General features: G+C 44.4%; 2 protein-coding genes across 5 annotated transcripts in view; both read right to left on the reverse strand.

Moving 5' to 3' along the window:
* Positions 1-12,708, reverse strand: part of LOC144484402 (uncharacterized) — a 529,373-nt gene that overhangs the window by 386,932 nt on the left and 129,733 nt on the right. The gene's annotated exons all lie outside the window — the stretch shown is intronic.
* On the reverse strand, positions 1,431-7,455 carry LOC144484409 (uncharacterized). The gene is made up of 2 exons (XM_078202947.1): positions 7,405-7,455; positions 1,431-6,108 (listed from the first exon to the last, which is right to left on the reverse strand). Exon 2 carries the CDS (start codon positions 5,719-5,721, stop codon positions 5,299-5,301), a length of 423 nt encoding a protein of 140 aa, XP_078059073.1. The 5' UTR covers positions 5,722-6,108; positions 7,405-7,455; the 3' UTR covers positions 1,431-5,298.

Raw genomic sequence — 12,708 nt, forward strand, 5'->3', positions numbered from 1 at the left:
AGGATCACAGAGTGACCGGGTGTGAGGAAGTTCAGAGATATTTAGTCAGCATTTCTGTTTGAAACTCCCCCAGAAGCCCATCCAATTTCCTTTGTAATTGTTTATTGTCTCCACTTCCTCCACTCTCATAGGCAGCGAGTTCCAGGTCATTACCATTCACTCCATCAAAATATTCTTCCTCCCATTCCCCCCGCCCCGCATCTCTGACCCAAAACCATAAATCTGTGACCCCCCTCGTCCTTGTCTCATCAGCTAATGAGAACAGCTTTTCTTTGTCCACCTTATCTAAACCTGTCAGAATCTTGTCCACCTCTATCAAATCTCCCCTCAGCCTCCTTTGCTCCAAGGGGAACAACCCCAGCCTGACATTGACAATAAAGAACAAACTAACAGAATGTGTTAATACCTGAAATCAAATGGGAATGTTTAATTTCTGTTTTAAAGATATTGTGAATATATTGTCCTGGACAATAAAGGAATTGGAATAACTCACCTTGGGTGTGGTTGAATGGAATATATCAATCTGATATCCACCTACAGTCCAGTGAAAGTCTGGAATGTGTAGCTGGAAATCCCTCCCTAACAGCACTGTGGGTGTACTTACACCTCAGGCATTGTAGCAGTTCAGGAAGGCAGTTTTGGCGCTGATCGTGGCCGAGGCAGCTACATACAGCCACATATTCTGTTATAATTGAAGGACTGCAGATTGAATGTGAGGCAATATGGGACTGGACTATCTTGACCACATTCCTGTGACTGCTCAGATTCTGCAATCACGGACCATTGAAGCTGCTCAGCAGGGCTCCAACAGAGGACCTGGTGAGAATATTTACTCAGAATGAGTTAGAATTAAACTTATTCCAGGACCGGCTGGTGTTCAGCGGCTGAGATACCCTAATCTGTGAACAGGAGGTCTGACCAATCAACAAACTGGCAGATAGTTGGTTAAGAAGTTAAAAAGCGTTCTCAGGCATTGTTTAAATTATTTTATCCCAAATTTGTGATAAGAACTGTGAGGGACATGTGACCCGTTAGTCGGTGAAGTAACGGTATACTCCAAATAGCACTGGACTGAAAAGCAGACCTCAGAGTAGATTCTAATGGTTATAATCTTACCCAAGCATGGCCAGTGAAAAAATCAGAGCTCAAGTGAGGACTGGGCAGGTCTCTTACCTGCTGTTTGGAAACTAAGAACAAGAAACTTATCGATAAAATTATTAGAGGATACAGCCAATGTTTCAAGTCTGGAAGACACTTCATAACAGCTCTTATGAAGGGTCATCCATACCTGAAACATTGGCTCTATTCTATCTCCACAGATGCTGCCAGACCTGCTGAGATTTTCCAGCATTTTCTGTTGTTGTTTCAGATTCCAGCATCCGCCGTATTTAACTTTTATGATAAAATGATTCGGTCTGATTGGAATCCCCACGACCGTCCCGCAAAACAGAGGGAGTGGTGGCAAAAGGGGAAAAAGCATAAGGATGATAAAGTCTGGGTTCTGATTCTCCGAGCCCATGTAGAATAAACAAAATGAGTGAAGCAGTTTATAAAGAACAGAAGTTGTCCATCCCGAACAAAACTGATCAAATAGAAATAATTAGGTTGTGGGATATAACAAAAAAATTAAGAGATGAAGTTTACAATCGAGTTTGTTTTGATTTTTATACTTGTGTAAAGTGGGATTATTGTGGGCCAATATTTTTCTGCTCACTCCCCACCCCTTTAGGTTCTGTAGAAAACTTAACCCTTTCAGCAGACAGTTCATTTCTTTTCAAATCATCTGAAAACTCGTGTCTATTTTAGTTTATAATTGAAGATTTATGGGAATTGGCTAAGATGGGCTTTCGACATTTTTAAAGTATAAAAAAGTGGTCTTGAGAAGGCAATTTGGTAGAGAGAGGTGGAGGGAGAGATGTTTACAGAGAGGTGTGGAGAGCTGTTGGTTTTACAAGTTATCCATGTTTTTGGAGCGGTCACTTCATGTCCTGGTCTGAGAGGGATGGAGAGAAGTCTGTTCAATTGTTAAAGTTAAACTTTCTCTATTAACTGTTAATCGATACTTTGCCTTTTACCGTTCTGACTTGTTACATTTTTAATGGTTAATTAACTTTCTGAATTCACCATTTAAATTGTTCTTTCTTGCCATTTGGTTAAGTCACTGGAACCTGGTGTGATTTACGATTGGGGAGGTTATTGTAAACAAGAGAATCCCCATAAATCTTAATTCAAATAAATCAAAGTTCTTACAAATGGAATGCTATCCTTTATTACGAGAGATATTGAACATAGAAGTAAAGATATTATGCTTCAGTTATACAGGGTGTTGCTGAGACTGCATCTTGAACACTGGGTGCAGCTTTGTCTCCTATTTAAGAAATGATACAAATGCATAGAAAGTGGTTCAGAGGAGGTTTAATAGATTGCTTCCCAATTCTTGACCCTCACAGGATAAATTTTGTCCGATTTTCCTTGTCTTAACCTGACAAAGAATCATCCTGACTCAAAATGCTGTCTCTATTCTCTCTTTACAGATGCTGTCAGACTTGCTGAGATTGTCCAGCATTTTCTGTTTTTGTTTCAGATTCCAACAACAGCAGAATTTTGCCTTCACACCAACTGTTGTTGGATAAGGGAATCTAAAATATCGGGTGTGGAACGAGAATGTGGAACGCAACTGTTATGGTGAAATTAAAATGATGGACACAAAATGGTTACCTGGCACACAAAATGGACTCTGGGAAGGGACATTAAAAGGCACTGGCTTTGGGCACAGACAGTTACACAAAGAGTTAAAACCTGCAGTATCTGAATTGCTGCAGGAAGCTGGTCAGACCTGGAGCACTTTAAGACTTGAGATAAGAGCAGACCCAGAACAATGAGTTTGATGATAAGATCCGCCACTGATGGAGACATAAATACATAAATGTATATATCGAAACCAGTCATTGATAGAGGACATAACTGCATAAATGTATCCATTCTATGTATAATGATGTGTTAACTGTCCATGTCCGTACCTGTCTGCTTGGAACGATGTGTTAATTGTCGATGTCCGTATCTGCCTACTCAACTTGTAACGATGTATTAACGGCTAATGTCCATACTATCTACTGTCTAAAAAGTATAAAGATGCTCAACTACCATTGTGTAGTTGAGAAGGTCGCTGCCAAGTACTGCGGAGTACCAGTGCTTTCTCCCAAAGCTTTGTCCGAAATAAAACTGTTTTGTTGAACCTCCAAGTCTGACTCCGAAGTGGTAAATTTCCCACAACACAACACAAACAGATCAGCCATGATCTAAATAAATGTTGGAGCAGACTCAAAGGGTCAAATGGCCAACTTCTGCTCCTATGTCAAATGTTGGTCACAAATTCCTGAGGATTGTGAAACAAGGCTGGAAGATTCGCCTTGCTTGTGTTAGTGGGAAAATGTCCAGGAGAACCATCACTGTGAAGGACAGTTCTGGGATTAAAAGGTTGCCAGACTGGAAAAGGAAAACAATGGAAATAAACCCTTGGGGAGTGAAAAATCACCTTGGACTCATTCTTGGAGAATTGAGTGTCAACATTCCAAGGTGGAATAAAATATAACCATTGAGTGGGATATTTGATGGTGTTAAGAGTAAAAGGGCAAAGTTCAATTTTATAGTTTAAGGGTTATGTTCCCGACAAAAAAGTGTTTCGTCATTGTTGCTTCCAGTTTGTTGGAGTAGAAGTCATAAAACTTGAAGTTTTGTCATGTGATTCTTCAATTTACTCCTTGAGTTTAGAATTCATTTCTTTAAATTATTGATCATTACAGAGATCCTAATAATTGATTCAAATATCAAATATTTTTACTGATAAAAGTCTATTAATGAAACAGAACATGGTTAAAACAAACAGAAAATGACTTGAGGATCAAAGACAACTAGAGTAAAAGGATGTTCACAATGTTCTGGACACAAATGGTTTCTCTTGAATTCATCTGTAGCCGGTTCCCTGCCCTCTTTGTGGAACACCTCCGCTCAGTCCACAAGCATGACCCTGACCTTCCGCTTGCTTGCCATTAGAATTCACCATCTTGCTCTCACACTCACATTTCTGTCCTCGGCCTGCTGCAATGTTCCGGAGAAGCCCAACACAAGCTGGACAAACAGCCCCTCATCTTCCGATGAGGCACTTTACAGCCTTCTGGACTCAACATTGAGTTCAACAACTTCACCCCCTGAACTCTCTCCTCCATTTTGATTTGTTGTTTTTTGCTGAGTGCCAGTCTACACCTTGTTTTCATGTTTTTTTGCTTCCAGACAGAGCTGTCCTTTATTCTGCCAATAACACTTACTCTGGGCCAATGCTTTGTTTCTTTACCACAAACATTACCTCTCCCTTTGCCTTGGGTTCCGGGATATTTTTGTCATTTAATCTCACCCACCCCCTAACCAATTCCTGACTTTCCCTTTTGTCCTACCTGACCCTCCCCCCTTTCTCACCAGCATCAAACCCATCACATTTCTCCCTCTCTTTCGTTCTGAAGTAGAGTTACATTGGACGTGAAACATTAACTCTGTTTCTCTCTCCACAGATGCTGCCAGACCTGCTGTGTTTTTCCAGTTCTTTCTGTATTTATTTTTGATCTACCTGTAGTGGGGGGAAAAACACTATTTACTATCCAGGATAAAATAAATGTCCTTCATCAGCTTTTGTGGATCATTTCAGTGGAAATGTGCTCTCCCAGGCTCAAAGAGCATCAGCCCATTGGAAGCAAAGTTGTGCGACCGGCCAGTCCAGCAGAAAGAAACCCTCCGACCCTCCACTTCACCAACTGTCAGAATGAACATGGTTCAGTCCTGGATGTGATTAACAGCAGCAATAACAGCAGAATCCAACCCCTGTCATCACTTATGAACTCGCTGGTGTCTCTGCAGGGATGTTGACTGAGTGAATCCCTTTCCACACACAGAGCAGGTGAATGGTCTCTCCCCAGTGTGAACTCGAACGTGTACCTGCAGTCTGGATGACTGAGTGAATCCCTTCCCACAGTGAGAGCAGGTAAACAGCCCCTCCCCGGTGTGAACCCGCTGGTGTGTCAGCAGGCTGGATGCCCGGGTGAATCCCTTTCCACACACACAGCAGATAAATGGCCTCTCCCCAATGTGAGTTCGCTGGTGTTCCCGCAGGTTGAATGAATCAGTGAATCCCTTCCCACACACAGAGCAGGTGAATGGTTTCTCCTCAGTGTGAATTCGCTGGTGTCTCTGCAGGTGGGATGATGTTCTCAACCTCTTTGTGCAGTGAGAGCAGCTGAATGGTCTCTCCTAGGTGTGAATGTGCTGGTGGTCCCTCAGATCCTGAGACCTTTTGAATTCACTCCCACAGTCGGAGCATTTAAAGGGTCTCTCACTGGTGTGAACTCGCTGGTGTTCCTGCAGGTTGGATGTTGATCTAAATCTCTTTGAGCATTGAGAGCAGCTGAACGGTTTCTCCTCAGTGTGAATTCGCTCGTGTCTCAGCAGTTCCTGCGACCTTTTGAAGCTGCTCCCACAGTCGGAGCATTTAAAGGGTCTCTCATTAGTGTGAGTGACTTTGTGGTTCAACAGCTTGGAGAAATAAGTGAATCCCATGCCACACACAGAGCAGGTGAATGGCCACTCCTCAGTGTGAATACGTCGATGAATTTCCAGCCAAGATGGGAATCTGAATCCCTTCCCACAGTCCCCACATTTCCATGGTTTCTCCATGGTGCGGGTGTCCTTGTGACTCTCCAGGTTAAACAATCAGTTAAATCTCACACAGAACACAGGTACAGTCTCTGCCCACTGTGAATGCTGTGATGTATTTTCAGGCTGTGTAACTGGTTAAAGCTCTTTCCACAGTCAGTGCACTGGAACACTCTCACTCGGTTGTGTTGCGTTGGTGCTTTTCCAGTCACACTGACGTTTAACGCCTTCTGAAGCAGACAGAACAGAGAAACATTTCTCCTTCTAGATGCAAAGGCCGATGGTATTCAGGTCCAGATGAATTGAGCGACTGTCAAATCTTGACGTGGCGTATGGTTTGGGATTCTGTCAATGGATCCTAACCTTCTGATATCCTATAAACGGAGTTTGCAGCAGACATCACAGTCACTACAGGATCAAAATTCAGAACAGATAATTCTAGTTTCTATAGAACATTCTTTCCCCACTCATTCCCCTAAACCTGTAAGTTGGTTAAGATACAGGGGGTTGTGATTAGTCATGCTCCTGAACTTGCTGCCTCTGAGGGTAGTCAAGCAGAGATGATCAGTAATTTCGACATGAGATTGGATGGGTGCTTCAGGGTTACAGAATGGGACCTTCTCCAGACTGACAGAATTGCTCGACAGAGAGTCAGCAGGGCCTTGAATTGTCCAATGGACTCCCCCTGTGCTATAATGGCTCTGACTGGAAATATATAACGTAGCTACAGTACTATATTACAAGACAAGAAATAATAATAAATGTACTTTATTATAGAACCATCCAATATTTATCACATAACCACACTGTCATAATTCTGTCCTCAGAGTTTTAAAGCACAGCAAGAGGCCCTTTGACCCATCGTATTTGTGCCAGCTCTCAAGCACCGATCTGTTCTCAGCCCACCTTTCACCACTTGGTCAGCAGCAGCCTTATATGTTATGGGTCTTCAAGTACTTATCTAAATGCTTCTTAATGTTGAGCGTTCCCACCTCTCCCACCCTTTCAAGCAGTGAGTTCCCGATTCCCACCACCCTCTGGGTGAAAATCTTTTCCCTCAAATCCCCTCTAAATTTCCTGCCCCTCACTTAAATCTATGTCCCTGGAGATTGACCCAGCTACTAAAGGTCAGTGAACTGAGGGTTCATATTTTTGTACATCTCAATCAGGCTCCCCCTCAGCCTTCTCTGCTTTAGGGAGACCAATTCGAGCCTAACCAGCCTCTCTTCATGACTGACACGTTCCAGCCCAGGCAGCATCCTGGTGAATGTCCTCTGCACCTTCTCCAGTGCAATCACATCCTTCCTAAAGTGTGGCGACCCGAACTGCAGACAGTACTCCAGCATTTTATACACTCAATCATAACCTGCCTGCTGTAATATTTGATGCCTTGGCTAAAAAAGACAAGTATCCCATATCCCTTCTTAACCAGTTTATCAATCTGTCCTGCTGTCTTCAGGGTCCTATTGACATGCACCCCAAGGTCCCTCTGGTCCTCTGTACTTCCTGGCGTCCTATTGTTCATTATCTGTTCCCTTGCCTTGTTAGTCCTTCCAAAATGCATCACCTCAGACATTTCAGGGTTAAATTACAATTGCCACTATTTTGCCTATCTAACCAGCCCGCCCACATCATCCTGTAATCTAAGGCTTTCCTCCTCGCTATTTACCACATCACCAATTTTTGGACCATCAGCAAACTTACTGATCGAACCCCCACATTCATGTCCACAGGAAGCTCCGCGCGGTCATTGACACAGGGGCCGGACTCTGATTGGCTGGAGGACCAGCGCCCATCCGGTCCTCCACGCGTTGCCATTGGTCAATCTGCCGCATGGAGACAATGAGGGGGCGGAACCCGAGCCCACGTGGGGGTGGGCGGGGCTTTGACCGCCAGCCGCGCTGAGCTGGTGTCCAATCCGCAGTGTTTTGCTTCTGTAACCAGTGATATTGCTGCCAATGGGACACTGTGTGCTGGGAACGCCCCTCTGAGTCATTGTGACGGCACAATGGACCCCTCCTGATTCAGCCAATAGCAATCACTGTGCTCCATGGTGACGTCTCCGGGTTCAGACGCACGGACCCGGGAGCCCCGCCCCCACCCATTGTTCCCCCAGTCTGGACATTCCACACATTATTAGTCCAGTCAGATAGACATATATCTGTCTGGCAGCCTGCATGGAGATTTCCAGCTCTCTGTGTCCAGGGCAGGATGTGGAGATACTGGAGTTGGACTGGGGTAAACACAGTCAGAAGTCTCACAACATTAGGTTAAAGTCCAACAGGTTTATCTGGCAGCAAAAGCCACTAGCTTTCGAAGTGCTGCTCCTTGATCAGGTGAGTGATATTTCAGTTCACAAACACAATTTACAAAATAATGAGGCAGGACACAGTAAGAAGTCTCACAACAGGACAGGAAGCAGTGAGCATGGATCTGTCAATCAGCCTCAATCAGCACCTTCAGGAGAATGGGGAGGGTGAATATTAGATACAGCAGAGTGAGAATGGAGGGAGTGTTGAGTAAAGGGCAGCACAGCGGAAAGCACTGCTGCCTCACAGCGCCAGGGACCAGGGTTCAATTCCCAGCTTGGATCACTGAGTATGCGGACTCTGCATGTTTTCCCTGTGCTTGCGTGGGTTTCCTCCGGTTACTCCGGTTTCCTCCCACAGTCCGAAAGACGTGCTGGTTCGGCACATTGGTTACACTGAAGGAGAATTTGGCATGGCCAAACAGGTGCCGGAGTGTGACAACTCGGGGATTTTCACAGTAACTTCATTGCAATGTTAATGTAAACCAACTTCTCCCACTAATAAATAAAAAGGATTCAGATTTACAGATTTGGGGAATGAGAGAGGAAATAATGTTCCATAGAAACTAGAATTGTTTGTTCTGAATTTCTATCTTGTACTGACTGTGATGTCTGTTGCAAACACCTTTTACAGGATATTAGGTGAGGATTTACAGACAGAAATCTCCAACTTCACGTACAGATCTGACAGTCACTTGATTCCTTGCGACCAGAACATCATCGGCTTTGAATCTAGGAGGAGAAATGTTTCTCTGTTCTGTCGGTTTAGATCATAAAGCATAGGAGCAGAATTAGGCCACTCGGCCCATCGCGTCTGTCTGCCATTCAATCATGGCTGATATTTTTCTCAACCTTTTTCCCATAACCACTGATCCCCTTATTAATCAAGAACCTATCTATCTCTGTCTGAAAGACACTCAATGACCTGGCCTCAACAGCCTTCTGTGGCAAAGAGTTCCACAGATTCACCACTCTCTGGCTGAAGAAATTCCTCCTCATCTCTGTTTTAAAGGATTGTCCCTTTAGTCTGAGCTTGTGCCCTCTAGTTCTAGTTTTTCCTACTCACGGAAACATCCTCTCCATGTTCACTCTATCCAGGCCTCGCACTATCCTGTAAGTTTCAATAAGATCCCCTCTCATCCTTCGAAACTCCGAGTACAGATGCAGAGTCCTCAACCATTCCTCATATGACAAGCTCTTCATTCCAGGAATCATTCTTGTGAACCTCCTCTGAACCCTTTCCAAGGCCACCCCAAATGGGGTTTCAAATGATAACATCAGTGTGACTGTAAAGACACCAACACATACATACAAACACACCTGAGTGAGAGTGTTCCAGTGCACTGACTATGGAAAGAACTTTAACTGGTTACCCATCCTGAACAAACATCGCACCATTCACAGCGGGGAGAGACCATACACGTGTGTGTGGATCAGGCTTCAATTGCCTTATCTGGAGAGATATATGGAGGGCTGTCCTTTATTCAGCCATTAAACTTACTCTGGACCAATGCTTTATTTATTTACAACAACCATTACCTCTCCCTTTCTCTTTTGCTCCAGGATATTTTTTTCCACGAGCTGCATTTTTTCAGTTCTTTCTGCATTTATTTTAGGCCTGCATGTAGTAGGGGGGGAAACACATTATTTACAACCGGATAACATAAACGTCCTTCATCGGCGTATGTGGAGCATTTCAGTGGAAATGTGCTCTCCCAGGCTCAAAGAGCATCAGCCCACTGGAAACAAAGTTGGGAGACTGGCCAGTCCAGCAGAAAGAAACCCTCCGACCCTCCCACTTCACCAACTGTCAGAATGAACATGGTTCAGTCCTGGATGTGATTAACAGCAGAATCCAACCCGTGTCAGCAATTGTGAACCCGCTGGTGTCTCAGCAGGGATGTTGACCGAGTGAATCCCTTCCCACACTGAGAGCAGGTGAATGGTCTCTCCCCGGTGTGAACTCGCTGGTGTGTCTGCAGGGTGGATAACTGAGTGAATCCCTTCCCACAGTCAGAGCAGATGAACGGTTTCTCCCCGGTATGAAACTGATGGTGTCTCACCAGGGTGGAGGAATCTCGGAATCGCTTCCCACAATCAGAGCAGGTGAATGGTCTTTCCCCAGTGTGAACTCTCTGGTGTTTCTGCAAAGTGGATGAATCTCTGAATCCCTTTCCACACTCAGTGCAGATGAATGGCCTCTCTCCAGTGTGAACTCGCTGGTGTCCGAGCAGGTTGGATGACTGAGTGAATCCCTTCCCACAGTCAATGCAGATAAAAGGCCTCTCCCCTGTGTGAACTCGCTGGTGTGTCCGCAGGTGGGATAACTGAGTGAATCCCTTCCCACAGTCAGAGCAAGTAAACGGCCTCTCCCCGGTGTGAATGCGTCGATGACTTTCCAGACTTGATGGAGTAATGAAGCCCTTCCCACAGTCCGCACATTTCCATGGTTTCTCCATGGTACAGGTGTCCTTGTGTCTCTCCATATTCAAGAATCAACTGAGGTGTCCACACACACACAACACGTGTAGCGTCTTTCCAGGTTCCAAAGGGTAATGTTTTGAAAAACTGTGTAACTAGTTAAAGCTGAAACACTCTCACTCAGATGTGTGTGTGTCTCGGTGCTTTTCCAGTCACACTGATGTTTAAAATCTTCTGTCGCAGACAAAATAGACAAACATTTCTCCTTCGAGATTCAAATGCCGATGATACTCAGCTCCCAATGAATTGAGCGACTCTGTCAGATGTTGATGTGACGTTTGGTTCGAGATTTCTGTCTGTAAATCCTCACCTTCTGATATCCTGGAAAAGATTTTACAAAAGTCATCACTGCCAGAACAGGATAGAAACTCAAAACAGACAATTCGAGTTTCTACAGAGCATTCTTTCCTCTCTCATTCTATAATGTAGCTACAGTGGCATATTACAAGGCTAGAAATAATAAATGTATTTTATTACAGAACCATAAATAATATATCTAATCTGTACCATGTAACAACATTAGATGTATCTCTGTCCTATATTCACTGTCTCCTTCAATGTCAGCCATCTCCCGATGTTCCCGATGGTGGTGAATCCAGAACTAGGGGGTCATAGTTTGAAGAAAAGAGATGAAGTGAGAAGAAATGTCTTCACCCAGAGAGTGGTGAATGTGCGGAATTCACTACCACAGAAAGTAGTTGAGGCCAAAACGCTGTGTGATTTCTAGAATAAATTAGATCGAGCTCTTGAGGTTCAAGGCATCAAGGGATATGGGGAGGAAATCACAATATTGAATTTGATGATCATCCATGATCATAATGAATGGTGGAGTAAACGCAAAGGGCCGAATGGCCAACTCCTGCTTCTAGTTTCTATTTCCTGGGGAAACTGAAAGTGGCAATGCAGGTGGAGAGGGTAGTCAAGAAGGCATACGGCATGCTTGCCTTCATCGGACAGAGTATTGAGTTTAAAAATTGGCAAGTCATGTTGCAGCTTTATAGAACCTTAGTTAGGCTGCACTTGGAATATAGTGTTCAATTCTGGTCGCCACACTATCAGAAGGATATGGAGGCTTTGGAGAGGGTATCGAAAAGATTTACCAGGATGTTGCCTGGTGTGGAGGGCATTAGCTATGAGAGGAGGTTGGAGAAACTTGGTTTGTTCTCACTGGAACGATGGAGGTTGAGGGGAGACCTGATAGAATTCTACAATATTATGAGAAGCATGGACAGAGTGGATAGTCAGAAGCTTTTTCCCAGGGTGGAAGAGTCAATTATTAGGGGCATAGGTTTAAGGTGCGAGGGGCAAGGTTTAAAGGAGATGTACGAAGCAAGTTTTTTATCACACAGAGAGTGGTGGGTGCCCGGAACTCGTTGCCGGGGGAGGTAGTGAAGCGGATATGGTAGTGAGTTTTAAGAGAGGTCTTGACAAGTACATGACTAGGATGGGAATGGAGGGATATGGTCCCCGGAAGGGTAGGGGGTTTCAGTTCAGTCGGGCAGTCTGGTTGGTGCAGGCTTGGAGGGTCAAAAGGCCTGTTCCTGTGCTTAAATTTCTTTGTTCTTTGTTCATTTGGTCAACACAGGAAGCTTCAGGTCACAGTTCCCAGACCAGGTCATCGCTCACAGTAACTCTGCAGCCTGCATCTGTTTTTAATTATAAGTTGACCAAAAATCCCAGCATGCCTAATTCTTAGTCACCATTGCTTTTAAAAGCTAATATTGCCATTATGGAATTCAAAAATTAATTTTGTAGTGGTTCTTTGACCATCCACATGACTCTCCCCCTTTCCCACCAACACCAAACTCATTATATTTCTCCCTCTCTTTGGTTCTGAAGTAGAGTTACATTGGATGTGAAACATTAACTCTGTTTACCTCTCCACAGATGCTGCCAGACCTGCTGCGTTTTTCCAGTTCTTTCTGTGTTTATTTCAGATCTACCTGTAGTGGCAGGAAAAGCACTATTTACTATCCAGGATAAAATAAATGTCCTTGATCAGCTTTTGTGGATCATTTCAGTGGAAATGTGCTCTCCCAGGCTCAAAGAGCATCAGCCCACTGGAGGCAAAGTCGTGAGACCGGCCAGTCCAGCAGAAAGAATCTGTCCGACCCTCCCACTTCACCAACAGCAGAATCCAACCCCTGGAATCACTTGTGAACTCGCTGGTGTCTCTGCAGGTTGCATGATCGATTGAATCTCTTCCCACACACAGAGCA

Source organism: Mustelus asterias, unplaced genomic scaffold (genome assembly GCF_964213995.1).
Source record: "Mustelus asterias unplaced genomic scaffold, sMusAst1.hap1.1 HAP1_SCAFFOLD_106, whole genome shotgun sequence".
NCBI classification, from domain to species: Eukaryota; Metazoa; Chordata; class Chondrichthyes; order Carcharhiniformes; family Triakidae; genus Mustelus; species Mustelus asterias.